The sequence below is a fragment of the Poecilia latipinna genome, unplaced genomic scaffold (assembly GCF_001443285.1).
Source record: "Poecilia latipinna isolate Pla-1442-1.1 unplaced genomic scaffold, P_latipinna-1.0 Scaffold1117, whole genome shotgun sequence".
Taxonomy (NCBI): Eukaryota; Metazoa; Chordata; class Actinopteri; order Cyprinodontiformes; family Poeciliidae; genus Poecilia; species Poecilia latipinna.
In genome coordinates, this window is record NW_015113733.1 from 41,655 (window position 1) to 57,000 (window position 15,346).

General features: G+C 40.8%; 1 protein-coding gene across 6 annotated transcripts in view; it reads right to left on the reverse strand.

Annotated features, from left to right (window-relative positions):
* Positions 1-1,134: 1,134 nt before the first annotated feature.
* Positions 1,135-15,346, reverse strand: part of mgaa (MAX dimerization protein MGA a) — a 40,997-nt gene continuing 26,785 nt past the window's right edge. For 3 of the 6 annotated variants that reach the window (XM_015052526.1, XM_015052527.1, XM_015052525.1), the window contains exons 15-30: positions 14,936-15,325; positions 14,258-14,540; positions 13,650-13,928; positions 12,279-12,563; positions 11,359-11,966; positions 10,468-10,558; positions 9,481-9,572; positions 8,484-8,635; positions 8,272-8,326; positions 7,607-7,729; positions 7,414-7,525; positions 6,425-6,542; positions 6,187-6,241; positions 5,182-5,296; positions 3,021-3,320; positions 1,135-2,211 (exon numbers count right to left, since the gene is read on the reverse strand). In XM_015052526.1, the coding sequence (XP_014908012.1) occupies positions 1,586-2,211; positions 3,021-3,320; positions 5,182-5,296; positions 6,187-6,241; positions 6,425-6,542; positions 7,414-7,525; positions 7,607-7,729; positions 8,272-8,326; positions 8,484-8,635; positions 9,481-9,572; positions 10,468-10,558; positions 11,359-11,966; positions 12,279-12,563; positions 13,650-13,928; positions 14,258-14,540; positions 14,936-15,325 (3,684 nt within the window). In that variant the 3' untranslated portion in view covers positions 1,135-1,585. The remainder of the gene's footprint in view (positions 2,212-3,020; positions 3,321-5,181; positions 5,297-6,186; positions 6,242-6,424; positions 6,543-7,413; positions 7,526-7,606; positions 7,730-8,271; positions 8,327-8,483; positions 8,636-9,480; positions 9,573-10,467; positions 10,559-11,358; positions 11,967-12,278; positions 12,564-13,649; positions 13,929-14,257; positions 14,541-14,935; positions 15,326-15,346) is intronic. The other 3 variants (XM_015052528.1, XM_015052530.1, XM_015052529.1) reach the window with 3 other exon arrangements.

The following is a 15,346-nucleotide window of genomic DNA, read 5'->3' on the forward strand; positions in this document are numbered from 1 at the left end:
GTCATGTCAGTCTTATCCAACCCCCTTCAAATAAAGTGTTACCAAGACGGGTGTAGAGGTTTACCTTCCAGCAGGACAACCACCCTAAATATCAACTTAAACGCCTATTAATGTGATAAGAATGGTCTAGTCAAAGTCCAGAGACATACCCAAACACTTCAAACTAGAATTTCTCCATGGAGCTGAACAGATGGATGCAAAACATCCAGCATGATAACTTAAGCAGTTTTTGTGCAGGTTTCATAAAACTCCAATTTCAGATCTATTAAGACCTTTTTATAGCCACCATCTATGGAACTTAAGACCTATAAAATCACAAAGAAATCATACGGGTTGGCAACAGAAGTGAGCCAGTGGCTAAGAAACTTCATCTAGTCAACTGGTGATAAATTTACACTTATCCATGAAAGACATGAAAAAGCTACCTAGATTAGCAACTACTTAGCAGTAATCATAACCACCTCAAGTCACAGAACGATATGAAGATATCTGCGCATGACTCAAACCTTTGTCTGACATGAGAACAAAAAAATAAACAGTAATATAAAAGATTAAATAGTCCAGCCATGACAAAATTTAAGACCAATTTACATAAAAAAATGAAGCATCGTCCCATTTTCATTCTGCAAATCAAAGCCAAAAACACAAGTTTATTTAAAAAAAAAAACTTTATTAATATTAAAGAGTTAAACAAGTAACATCACCTACTTCAAAAGTTTTTAACACAAAAAAATAAATTCCAAACTTAAGCGACACGAGGCAGAATTCTTAAAGAACAACGATTTGCACTTATTTGAACTTCCAAACAAAGAAACCAAACTGAACCATCTTACTCCGGAGACGTTCGCCAGAATCGTCCCAGGCGGTTTAAGGAGAAGATTCAACATGAAGAGTGGGTCAGTGTGAAGGAAGTGAATACTGCATGTCAACAAACCTCTGACTGATAGAAGTAGAAACTTTAGCAGCAAACAATATTTAGGAAAAAGTTGAATTTTTATTATTTTACACCAAACTTTATCGAGTCAAATTTAGAAAAAAAAGAAGAAAAAAGAAGATATTCTTCAAGGGAAATTAACTTATATTCTCTCAGATATGGTAACTATGTAGTGGAAGTTATTAATAACTTGGTTTGAGTTTGTTTTTTTTATGAGTGATGATTCTGAACCAGTCCAGGTTTCTGCTGTCTGATTTTGAAGCATCCATCTTTTTCCTTTAACACCTTTCATTCTGCTAACGAAGGCTGCTGCACCTGGTTATGCTGAGACTTTCTTGGGTGGCAACATCTGCACGATGAAAGGTTGTTGAATAGTTCATGTGGATTTCTCTGTCTATCGAAGGATGAAAACCAAAATGTGTGGAGATCAGCAGATCAGCTCCTCTCTGCTCTGCTCCAGGACGACTGACGTCATCTCAGTCCACAAAGTCTAAAGCAGAAAAGTTGCAGCTTTACCGCAGAACTCGGCGATTGTGAGAGATCAAATAGAAAAATCAGAGCCGTGCTGAATCAATCCATCTGATTCGGCTTCGGGAGCAGAAAGAAAATCCATTTCTAGTCGTTCCCGGTCGTTGCCCGGATGACGTGAAGTCAGCTGGGGGAGTTTCCCCTCAGCCCCAGAGGAACCAGCCTAGGCATGGGCCTCCAGGCCACGCCCACGGCCCCAGCCCCTCCCACTGTTGCTTCATTATTACTGCCTAGTCTCGCCTCTTTGGCTCCTCCCACCTTCATGTGCAGCAGAGGGGGCGGGGCCAGCACACCTTCATTAGCGTTCCCTAAAATTGGCCCTGGGTGCTCGGAGGCATGCTTCTGTTCCTCGGATCCGCCCACCACCGGAGGATCAATCACCGCTGTAGTAGCCGTGGCAACAGTCTGCTGGTTAAGAAAAACTATTTCGCTAAGGAGGGACGACAGGCTCTCATTGTCCGAGTCCTGTCTGGCCATCTGTCCAGCAGGGTCAGACTGTCTGATGTCTAAGGGAGGGTAAGGAAGACCAGGGGGCGGGACTGGAGCACAAGGGGGCGGAGCTGGACCCTGAGGGGGCAGGGCCAGAGCCTGAGGAGGCAGCCTGGGGAGGGGGACGCCCATCTGGCTGGGTTCGGCAGACACCAGGAGAAACGCAGGCGGAGCTGCAGCCAGCAGCGGCTGAAGCTCCTGGGTTCGGTGCGGTGTACTTCCTGGAGGAGCGGCAAACGGCACTTTATCCATGGGTGGTGCTGTGGAGAAACACAGTAATCAGCAGCAGGAAACTAGAGGTTTTTAGGGTAGACAAAAATAACAACTTAGTTCCATTTTGGAAAAACACAGTCAAAACAAAAAAAATGTAGAACAAATTGAGAAAGTGAACATGGCGAGAACTGACTGGAGATTTGGTTTGATGGTCAGGTCTGATTACCCAGCTTCACTCTGACTGGCTTAGACATCCTTTCATCTTTCACACTGCTTGCTCAGCATGTACAGTAGCTGAAATACGCTCTTTTTTGTTCACGTTAGAAACCTTTGTACATTTTTGGTGTGTTGGTTATTCCCATTTACCTCTCCCCTTTTTTACATTGGAATTATGCACACTACATTCCTTCTCATTTCTATAAGCTATGCATCATTTTCCTTCTACATCAATAACATAAGGCATGTGTAACCTTTAAAGTCTCACTGAAGCTTGTACCAAAGAAAAATTATATATCAAATATTCTACAACTACTTCCTGTCTCTTTGTTGTTTCCGCCAGTAGTAACATCCGGATGTTGATCACAAAAAATTTTTTCCATTGCAGTTTTGCAAAATACATCTATGTCGATACGGCAGAGGAACCACCTCATCCTGATGCTAAAGCTTTTTGTCCAAAAAACGTGAGTTTTTTTTTTTTTTTTTTTTTAAAAAAAGATTTTCACATCATTGGCATGTTTCCATCAAGTGGATATATTTTCGTCGTTCCCATTTTACCATTAATGGAAATGCAGCTACATTCATCCGTCTTCCTGACCCGGTTAAGTGGTTTTGTCTACGTGTTATGTTGCCGTCTTACCCTTCTCAGCTGACATTTTCTGAGGCAAGTCTCGGTTCCTGCTGCGAGACAGAATGTTTGGAACGGTCTTTATCCGTTTGGTGTCTGGAGGAGCCGGCGCGCCGTCGGACACGTGCAGGACAGGCTGACGGAGAGGCTGCAGCTGGACGGCTGCGGGCGGGGCCTGCAGGGGGCCAGCGACTCCTGTAGGGATGGCTACACAGAGGACGCCCTCCACTGGGACGTCATTGGTTGTTTGTTGCCTCCCCTCCATCTCAGGCTGCTTTTGATTGGTCAGCAGGTGCTGCAGCGTCTCCGTCCCTGCAGCCAAAAACGCAAGAGATTCCAGAAAACCACCAAACATGTGACATATCACATTTACCTGACATGTTTCCATAATAAAGAACATATTTCCAAATGATTTATGGAAGTTTCACTCATAACATCTAAAATGTTCTGCCTTTAGGAAGGTTTACAAAGTAAATGTGTGGAAATGAAAACTACCGAAATCAAAACAGCTTCTCCACAGAGGATTTTTCTAATCTGCCTTCTTTTTGCAATATGCAGGACTAAACGTCCTCTTAACCACATCATCCAGTGAGAGAGCTTACATTAGCAAATACCACACTGATGGTATGACAGACAAGCTGATCCATAAATATTTACACTTCTTCTCTTCCACAGTTTACCCATCCAGAGTTTAAAAGTATCTATCCACGAGTCATGGCCGGCAGGCGGCTTCTGGCTCTGCTCTTTACTGGTTTTATGAAAGAACCAGTTTGGTTTTCCAGAACCGTCTCACAGGATCACAGTGAACCGACAGTGCGATGACGGAAATCTAATGAATGACTCCAGCAGCCTGGCACAGCGAGGCTCTAGTGTGTTTTTACTGATTCAATTAAGCAGATCAAAAACCAAAAACAAGACAGAAAATTCAAACATTTTGATTGGAGGCCACCCGCTGCTGATGAGAGTGACTCTTACTCTATGACCCGGCTCAGAGCTGAATTCAGTTGACCAGGACCAGAGGTTGCAGCAATGGGAAAAAGAAAGAATTGTTGCAAAGCAATCATCAGCAGAAATGAAAACAGTTTAACACTGAAACTACTTTGGTGAAGAAAAACAAAAAAGATCCTTGACTGGCCCGACTCCCAGGTTCTGTAAATGTCACTCGCTCACAGAGGAGCAAAGCAGAAACTCCTTAACAGACATTCACAGCTTTTCATCCAACATAAATGACATGTGCTGTCTTATTATCTTATTTAATATCTAAACGCTGTTTATATCAAACATAACTTAAAAGAAATTTGACTTTGTAATTTGATGTCTTGAAATTGGTCCTTTGTCTCTTTAAGAAGCTCCTCCTTTTTCTGCCACTCCTCCTTCAGCATGACATCATAACATCACGATTCCATTATGCTGCTTACAATCATTGTTAGGAGTGTTGCGCTGAGAAGTAGCTCGCATTATGAGCTCAGGTGTTTGCTAATTAATGCTGGCTAGTCTGGAGGAGTTGAGTGAAGGAGGGCAGCTCTGTGAGGCAGAAGCTTAGAGACTGCAGCTCAGAGGAGGAGCTTTGCGGCCAAAATGTTCCCAATCCATAAAGCCAAATCTATTCAGTCTAATTCTATGCTTTATGCTCTGAACTCTGTCATGCTTAATTATTTATTTTACATCAAATTTAGAATTCTTAATTGGACTTTCTGAACCTCTTTAAAGTTTATTTTACATGTTTGACCAAAGTAATCAACCTATTGTTTCAGTCAGTTTCACTTTCTTTATTATTTATTTTCCATTGGTTGTTCTACTCCTAATTGCACTAACTAAACAAATGAAAGTTGTTTTTTCAGTGAAGCTGTTGGTGTATTTCAGTGTGATGTACTGGTGCAGAGTTAGCACATTAATCAGTTTTTCAGTACACTTATGTCTGTGTTTGAAAAAAACTAATGTTTCAGCTGTTTCTCTGTATCGGTACTGGAAGTGAAAAAAGTGGATCAGACCTAATTAAAATGCAACTGTACAATGAGCAGAAAAGTAGTTTGATTTCCCACTTTGGACGTACAGTGAATGCAGCATGATGCTGAAGTTGTGTAGAGATAAAACTCAATCAATGTTTGTGATTTCCCTGATTCTAATTCATTCTAACAGGCCCAAGTAAAGTACCAAAAGGTTAGTGTCAGACCTGGTGTGCTGCAGACGTCCTCAGTGTGTGCGTCTTTATTATCTTCCTTCTTCAAGCTCTGATTGGACCACAGGCTCTCCGCCTCGGTCGGAAGCTTCTGGACCTCCTGAGGAGCCTAAAACCCACAAACACTCCAAGTTCATTCAGTCCACAAAGCAGCCGTCTCATGAGCTCATATAAAAAAGTTTAAAAAATCGTTAAAGTGGCAGTATTATGCATTTTCCAGGCATATAGTACAAGTTTATAGCACAATCAAATTACTACGTTCAGTTATTATAAAAATGCTTTATGTGGCAGATATGACTTGTTATGTTACTTGTAATGTTACTTTTGATTTAATATCTTGAAACCTGTCTCTTTAAAAGCTTCTGCTCTTTTGGAAGCTCCGCCTTAAGGAAGTCTTCACAACATGATAAGTTCCTCTATTAAGCATTTAGCAATATTTTTACCAGCACTGTAATGAGAAGTAGCAGGAGCTGAGTGAGGGAGGGCTGCTCTGTGAGGCGCAGAAGCTTGAAAACTGCAGCTCTGAGGAGGAGCTGTGTCTCAAAGGCGGGGTTAGACCCACTTAGGTGTTTTGCACAACTGAATGGTTGCCATGGAGATGAATGGATTTCTCAAACATGCATGAAAGAATCAAAACAAAACTCCAGGTATGTTTTTGATGAGGGAATAACATTATAACATGATGTAAAGCTAAAAAAAAAATAAAAAAAAAATAAATAAATAAAAAAAATAAGAAAAAAAAGAAAGAGTCAACTTTACATAATGCTGCCCCTTTAAGAAATGTAACAGCTTTGTCACAGAGGCAGGGTGGTTTGGATGAGATCAGCTGAAAACTGCTTCCTGAGTTCACTAGACTTTTTCAGATGATGTAAGTCATTGAAGTATGAAAAAAAGCAAATATATCAGATATCTGTAAGAGGCCAGGCAGTTTTTATTGTTCACATAATTCTTCAGGATCTACTGGACCTGCTGGTTTCCCACGGCTACGGTAGTACACACCTGACCAAGCTGCTCGGTTCCTGGAGAGATTGGAGAGTCCACTTCAGATTCCAGGCTGAAAAACAGAAAATCCAAGATTACACAGGAGAACGAGTTTAGATCTTAGAAATGTTACATATCAAGTAATGAGAACCTGCTGAAGACATGAAGCTGTCGAGCACAAACTAACCCACTAGTTACCAATAACCAACTAGTTACCAGTCTGGTTAGCTCACAGTGATGTGGCTTCACTTCTTACTCTGAATTAATGGTCATCTCTATCTGCTGCTGTGCCACTCCACATCCACTGTTCCCCTCCAGGTTTTCCAAAGTACCGCTCCAAGCCTCCTGCAGACCGGTTCCCAGCTGGCCATCACCTGATGTCAATAAATTTCAGAATTAAACTTTTTTTTACACAAAAATGTCAAAATTTGCACAGAAATAAAGATGGTGCCCTTTTGGACCAATTTAAGACAGTTTATTGGGGGGGTGAGGGGGAGAGTTGATTTGTGGTTTAGTTACTCCTTAAAGATTTATCTTGTTTGTTTCATTTTAAAAGGTTGTGGACTGATATGATGCAGGTTTGTGGTAAAAGTGCAAATAAAGTGACATTCTGCATTTCTCCTTCAACTTAACCTGACAAACTGGCATCATTTACAGATATGGCAGCTTATTCTAGGAGATGTGTCGGATTCTAGAGATGCAAATCTTTCACTGTCCAGAGATTTGCTTCTGATTTTTATGGTCATGATTTGATTCAGAAACTATATTCAGATCTGAAACAATTTTTGATTAAGAAATGACTTTTCTGTTCAAACGGACTGGAGATTCTGTTTAAATCATCTGTGTGTTAAGAGGAAAAGACACTGTAAACAAATATACCATCTGGTTAAAACAATTTTAAGAAGTTCCATACTGTATCAAGTTCCATCAGTTTATATCTAAACAAAAAAGAAGTGTGTGTGTAAAATTCTGTCACTTAAATTACCAGTGTGAGGTTAGCTTAGCTGGCTGGCTTTCTCTGAAATAAAAATAAAAAAATCTAAAAATTACAATACAATTTTACAGAAAATCAAGCAGGCCAAAATTTATTTTTGAATCGATTCAGAATTCCCAGGACCTGGAATTGCGATTCTCTATTGAATACATTTTTTTCCTGCACCTCTATCAGATTTGACAGTTCTGTTTAAATGATGTAATCCAGATCAGTCCCCAGGTTGTTTAGACTCAGATAAGAAGTGTTTCCACCTGCTGACGGAGCCAGAATGGACAGGAACTCATCCCGTCTCCGCACCAGGCTCCTTTTCTTCCTCTTCAGGTCTTCCTCACAGCTCCTCAGCTCCTGGATCACCTGCACGGCCTGCAGCAGAACACACACTGTGAACGTCTTCAGACCAACACAAACACATACACAGAGGAGGTTGGAGAACTGGTTGCACACCTTTTCCAGCAGGGAGGTTCTGGACATGCTGTCATCGGCTGGTAACACTTCCCTCTTCAACTGGAGGAACGTCTGCTTCATCTGGGCTCGATGCTTTCTGCAACTTGCATTGGATTCGTGGTGCTGCACACACACACGCGCACACACACACACACACACAGACACACACACACACACACACACACACACACACACACACACACGTAAGCTTCACAGTCTTTAAATGAAAGGTGAAATGTATCAAAGTTGCTGCAGATTGGATATTTCCAGAAAAAGGCTTTTTTATTTTAATTGTAAAATGTATAGATTTTTTGTTCAATATTGTTGTTCTTTGAGAAAATGACTTTTTTATTTATAAGAGTCCATATACTCCATTTAATAATTAATCGATTACTAAATTAGTTCACAATCATTTCAGTTATCAATTAATCATATTAATCGTTTCACCACTAATGGTATACCACACCAATATAAAGAGAGAAAGGAAAAATAAAAATCACGTTACATACATTAATCATGTTTCTTAACCAGAACCTTCAGCAACTGCAAATGGTCATCTTCCTTTATTTTGCACAAATAAACTAAATTCCAGTATTGTTTACATCTGATAACTGATTCACTGCATCACAGAACCTGCTGGTCTCCCCGGTTACAGTATTACACACCTGAACGTTAATCTGGGTCCTTTGAGAATTTCTGGAGTCCCCTTCAGCTTCCAAGCTGAAAAACAGAAAATCCCAGATTACACAGGAGGACGAGTTTAGATCTTAGAAATGTTACATATCAAGTATTGAGAACCTGCTGAACCTGTCAAGCACCAACTAACCAACTAGTTACCAGTCTGGTTAGCTCACAGTGATGTGGCTTCACTTCTTACTCTGAATTAATGGTCATCTCCATCTGCTGCTGAACCGCTTCACATCCACTGTTCCTCTCCAGGTTTTCCAAAGTACCGCTCCAAGCCTCCTGCAGACCGGTTCCCAGCTGGCCATCACCTGTCAGCTCACCAGCTGCAGCTGCAGCAGCACCCTGCCACACCAAGAAACAGATGAAGCCCAGTCAAGTCAGCAGCCATTTTGCAGCTTCAGAGCAGCCTGGCACCTGTTTTTATGTGGCTACACACATTTGTTTGTCTCAGGAGGATTCTGTGACCGTGCAAATATTTTGAACGGAACTTCAGGCACGAGTTGCTTTACTAAATGAACTGTGTCTGATTCAGTGAAAACACTATGTGAGGCCATCATGACAAGAAAGATACAAAGACAGTAGAGAAAAAAATATGTCTGGAAAATGTACAGGAAGGCAAAAACAGAAAAAAGAAAAACAAGTTGTTTCAAGGCCTGGTTTTTAGTCTGACCAAATTTTCTTTTACTTATAATTTTAGAAGTTATCTGCAAATAAAAACAAGCTTAAAATATTTTCAAGTTTTTTATTTTTATTTTATTCTATTAGTAGACATTTTTATCCTTGCACAAAAAAATGGGATGTAACAAATTTGACTGACTTTGCCTTGATTGCCTAGAAATGTGAAGAATCAGGACAATTTTCAAAACATTTCAAAGATCAAGTGAGATTCTGTAAGGCATAGATTGCTTTTTTTTTCTTAATAAAGTCTTTATTAGATAACTGCTTTTTATATTCACTCTGGTTCTCTTTGATTGTTATGAAAATTATTTTGGTGAAACATTTTACAGTAAATAACCAAAACAAAAACATATCTTTAAGTGGATCAAACATTTTTATGGAACTTTAATGATGAAAGCATCGTAGTCAACAGGTTAACAGATGAAATAAAACTAATTCGAAAGTAGAAGTGTTGTGGAGGTGCGACTCTTTGCAGATAACCTGACTCTAGTCGCGTAAACGTGTCTTACATTAGTGACGGTTTTCCTCTTGGGGCTTTCCTCCTCAGATGAGATGTAAATCAGACTCTGGACTTCCGTCCTGGCAGCTGCAGCCTGACCCGCTGTCACAGAACCAGAGAACACACCCAGAACTGGGTCAGGTCAGCCAGGTGTGTGTTGATACACCAACACACACCTGCTACCAACAGACCTGCTAAATGTGTTTATATTATTTAAGCAGAAAAATGTTTGTTTCCATTTATGCAAAAGCACTTAAACTAAAAAAAAGAAGAAGAAAAACATCTTGCTTTGAACATTTGAACATAAATATTTGGTAATTTGTTCACCTTAAAGTTGATATGAAAAGTCTGCACAGTCCTCTCAGACTGCCTGGTTTGTATGGAAGAAAACAAAAATCATTTCAGAACTTTTTCCTTCAGTGGAAACCAAACTGTAATCATTCAAGAGGAAGAAACAGATCAACCCTGCTTGACCTCCCATCACCTCTTAAACCTGGGGATGGGTTCAGCCGCAGCATCTGATCTTTTTATCTAAGAGACTGACGTTTGTCTGAGTTTTGGAGGTCAGAGGTCACATAAAAAGGTGGAAAAAGTTCAGAAATGATTTATGATGGAAACACTGAGTTCCAAATGGGTACTAAGACTTTTTAAGTTGCATAAAAACACCAAAAAATTGAGCAACTGAACCAATTCATCAGCTTTGAGACAAATGAAGGACAAAACACTGACTGACTATTTGTGCCTCTGTTCACTTTGGAATTCTCAGCTGAGATCTTTTTTACAAAACTAATTTTGCTGCCTGCCTTCTTTGGCTTAAAGCTAAATGAAAACCAGAAAAAAAAATTTCACTGCAACCTTTTCTGCACAGAAACATTAAAGAGACACTGCTGCCATAAAGGTCCCATTAGATCCCACAGTTTGATTCAAATGACGTAATCTGCAGCAGTAAAGCTGCTTTTAGACTCTGATTTATGGATAATAAAATGTGTGTTCAGACCTGCTGTTGGAGGCAGAACTGACTGGTTTTCATCACGACTCCTCAGCTGCTTTTTCTTCTTCTTCAGGTCTCCTTTAGAGCGCTTTGCATTCTGCAGAAAAATACATGCTGTGATCGTCACCAGAGCAAAAAAAATTCCACACACAGCCAGCTGGTTTGTGAAAAAAAAAATAAAAATAATGCTGTCTTAATGCTAGCTGTGCTAATTCTAATAATTGCTAATATCAGATCCTAAAGCTGAAGTATGTAACTTTTAGAGAAAGGTTTTTCCCCATGTTTGTTAAAACTGTCAGCATGTCGTGACAGTTTGTGATGAGACAGATAATCTGTGAAAAGAATGCTTGAAATGTCACTGTAATAATGTGATTACTGCAGAGCTGTGTAGCACCAACTGCTCTCCATCACAGATATTCACCTCTGGTCTTACAATAAATAAATCGACCAATCTCACCAGTCAAATATATCCTCATCCACTATGTCAATTCATTTTTTGGAGTAAAAAAAAGTAATTTTGTGATATGGCACATTTATGTTATGGTTGGACGAAAGAATTAAGTAGAAAAATATAGTTTTTGAACGTTCTTATACTTAACAAAAAGCAAACAAACAACCCCCCCTGGAAAGTAGGTGAAATTACCATCACAAAAAGGAAATTGGTAACAAAACCTTTGATCACAGCTTTTTTTTTTTTTTTTAAATCAGAGTCTAAATCTGCTCATCACAGAATGATGTAACTTTTACTTCCACAGCTGACCAGCTTGTTCCTGACTGATTCATCCATCTGGGGGCAAATCTAAATCATGTTCACTGAACTAATAAGAACTTCATGTTGTTTTAATGAGAGAAAAAATAAACTTTCAAAATGAAAACATTGCGTTGGTCTGTAATCACCTGATTCTTCTCGTCCTCGCTGTCAGACTCCCTGAAGTCGGACGAGTCCTCCGTCTCGCTGCTGGACACCAAGTCCACCACTTCGTCCACAAACACGACGTTCAGGTCCATGGGGTCAAAGGCAAACTCCTCTTTAGGGCCGAGACAGTCCAGGGTGGGCTCAGGCGGGGGGGACCGCGTCGGAGGTGAGGCCCCCCTGTGATCGGCAGTCTGGACGGTCAGCAGGGTTTGTGGTGAATCGTTGTGGCGCTCAACTGGAATGTCCTTTTTTTCACACACCAGAGGGTCTGGGGGAGTGTAGTTCACAGGTTGGCTGGGGCCCTGGAGCTGTATGATGCCACGTTCTGATCCCACTATTTGGGTGGGGGGCAGGAAAGGGAGCTGGATAAAGATGGGGTCCTTGACCCGGTGGGGGGGGACGATCCTAAACGTGCAGGTGTTCTGCGGGGACAGAAAAACGGATGGCGGTATGGGGGGGTTGGAGGAGGAAGACGAGGCTCCTGGAGACGGTAAAGGTAAAACCACAGAGGACGAAGAGGACAGGTTGGTCAGAGCCGGCCTCTTCACCGCGGCTACAGGAGGCAGCTGGGCGCAGGAAGCAGAACGGTCTGAGGAAGAGGAGGAGGAGGAAGATGGGAAAAACTTCATTGGGCTAAAAAAAATATTACTTTACACTGAAATTTATTCCAGAACCATGAAGATTAACCACCTTGTTCACATTTCCTTTCATTAGTAGCAAAATGTCCAGACTGAATCTGGAACGGTTTGGGTTCAGGATGTAAACAATTTCTTATTTACCGAGCCAAATAACAAATGGACTTAACTGGATCTGATCAGATCTTTATTGATATAATATCCCATACCAAAATTGTAAACAATATTTTGACAGTATTCAGCCCTGTAAGGGTTTCAACACTTACCTCCTCCAGGTACGGTTGCTGGAGGATTGCCAGACCTCGGCAGGTTAGAGGTAATCAGCTGGACCAAGGCTCCGTCAGGTTTTCGGTAATACTGGACACCCGCTGATGACCGGACTGGCTTCAGGACCATCCTTTGGCCTGGGAACTGAGTGATCCGGGGCTGGAGCAAATTAACCACCTTAGGAGGATTTGGAAGCTGAATCAGCAGCGGCTGGGGGTCCGTAGGTGTCGTCAAGTTCTGAGGTGGGTTTGGAGGTCCACCAACCAAGTTTTGTGGCTCGGAGTCTAGAGGTACATGAAACAACAGACAGTTGATTAAAGGTTTGGAAAAGACAACAAAGTTATTTTCTCAGCATGTGTCGATTGGAGACCCCTGACCCGCAGAGAGATTTCTGTAAGGGGGTTGTCACCTTGTTTTATTTTTTAAAAGTTTAATTAATATTCTTATACTGGTTACCTGTTCATTTTAGTATTTGTACGTTTCAGGGCCCTACATGAAAAAGCTCCTCTCCGTTTTACTAAACTGTTAAAACCCCATGGTCTAACTGGGTTCAGGTGGTCTGACCTCTGCTCCGTCCTCACTGCTGGACCTCCTCTCTGGAACAGATTCCCTCTGATTTCACATTGTTGAAGCTGAAGATATTCAAATGAGCTTTTTCTTAAGATCCTAACAAATATTAACTTATCTGTTTTAAAAACTTGTATCATTAGATTTGCTCCTCGTCTTTTTACATATTTTTTTAATTCAATAATGTTTATACATCCTTTCATCGTCTCCATTAGAGAAATATAAAGTGAGAACATTTTTAAAACTGTCGCACTTCCTTCACATTTTTTTTATTTAATAAGCAGTTTTGAATGTATTCAACAGAAAATGCAGGTCTTATTTCAGATGGGAAAAGCAAATACATTTTTTCTCAATTTATAAATGATATGTGCATTTCAAAATACAATAACCCTATTTATTCCTATACAAGCAAATTAAGACTAAAAAATGCATTCTTAAAGATGTGAGGGGTATTTTTAAGCATTTCTTTATGACTTATTTTGAGTAAAGCTAAAATGACTACAGATGTGTTAAATGCCACTAAAACTTGCATTTTAGTCAAAACACTGATTAAAACTAAATTAAAGGTAAAGTTAAACATAACACTGCAACTCTTTGCATATACAAACAACCTATTGAAAGAGGAGAGAACACTGACTTAAAGTTAATAGTTGTTGCAAAAATAATCCAACACCAGCATCTTATTCTACACAGAATGATGTTCACCTTACTCAGCTGAACTGCACTAATATAACACTCTATTAATACGCTATAATAATATTTTGACAGAATTCAACAAATCCTCGTTGTGTTTCAACACTCACTTCCTCCATGAATGGTTGCTGATGGATTACCAGGCCTCAGCTGGCTGGTGGGAATCAGCTGGACCAAGGTTCCGTCAGGTTTTCGGTAATACTGGACACCCGCTGATGACCGGACAGGCTTCAGGACCATCCTTTGAGCCGGGAACTGAGTGATCCGGGGCGGCAGCAAAGGAGCAGCCACATTAGGAGGGTTTGGAACCTGAATCAGCAGCGGCTGAGGAGGGGTCGAGTTCTGAGGTGGGTTTGGAGGTCCAACAACTACGTTCTGTGGCTCAGAGTCTAGACGTACATGAAACAGACGGTTGATTCAAAGGTTTAGAAAACACACCGCAGTTCTTAGAAACCCAAGTTTAAGAAATGTCTATAAATGAATTTTATTAGCGAAAACTTTTTTTGTGTGTTTAAGACCAAAACTGAATGGGAAAGAGTTCAGAACGACAGACAAGATGAAACGGTATCAACATTTCTTGATGTAATTTCTGTTGGTAAATTTTTCACAGTTAAAATATTATAATATTGTAACTATTATTAGTAATACAAGTAGTAGTAATAGCACTATTCATAATTTCATCATCCAGTTATGCTTATTTGCAGATATATGTGCTTACCTGAAGAAGGGGTGGCAAGAGTGGGCTGAGTGGTTGGTGGCTGTGACTGGACCATGGCTGGGGCAACAGTGGAGGCTGCAGGAGCAGGTGGGACACAGTAAACTGAAGATGTGACGTGGGGGATACTCTGAAGATTGCAAGACGGCTCGGACGATGAAGAAGATTGTCGCTGCTTCGTAGACCCCACTCTGCCTGTTAGATAAGCTGCCAGACGATTGGCTGGATGAAGCGCCCCCATCCTGCCCAACTTGATCTTTGCTAAAGGGTATTGCTTCCCATTGACCTGCACGACCACAGAAACAAGAGAATACAAAGTAACAAACTAGAAATCTGCTTCTACACCAGCAGAAAGAGAGAAAAAAAACAGAGAACAGATAAACCACAGTGTCATCTGTGCTAAGATGGACCCCAAACTATAAATAACAGGAATGTGACGAGATTCCCCCATCAGCCAAGCTGCATGATAGAACAACCAAAAGGTTCCGACAGACATCATTCTTCAGGTTAACCTTTGACAGATTGCGACTGTTTTGTTAATATAGTGCAAGTTAGCTAGAAAAGATGAAGCTATGAAGTGAAGTTATTACAAGATTTATTAGAAAATCATGTTCCAGGGTAACCAGAACCAGGAATGTCACTTAGTATAAATGAAGAAGAAAGAAAGTGATGAGCTTTTACCTGTATTACATCATCTGGTCCTCCTGGCTTTTTCTTATTGGCTGAGAGAAAGCCGGAAGGTGATAGTCCCACCAGTAAAGGGAAAGGCAGAGACATGCCAGTCCTCCTCTTCTTATGTGAATTTAATCCTTCTGTGCTTCTTTTCAGCTCATGCCTGGCTTTATAACGTCTGAAGCCTTCTCCATTCTTCTCCATATAATCTTCCCTTCCTTCTTTCTGGCATTCATCTATATACACCACCTCCTTTTGGAAGTCCTTTATAGACTCCGCCTTCTTTCGGAAGTCCTTCTTAGACTCTGCCTTCTTTCCGAAGTCCTTTATAGACTCCGCCTTCTTTTGGAAGTCCTTTGTAGACTCCGCCTTCTTTTGGAAGTCCTTTGTAGACTCCGCCTTCTTTTGGAAGTCCTTTGT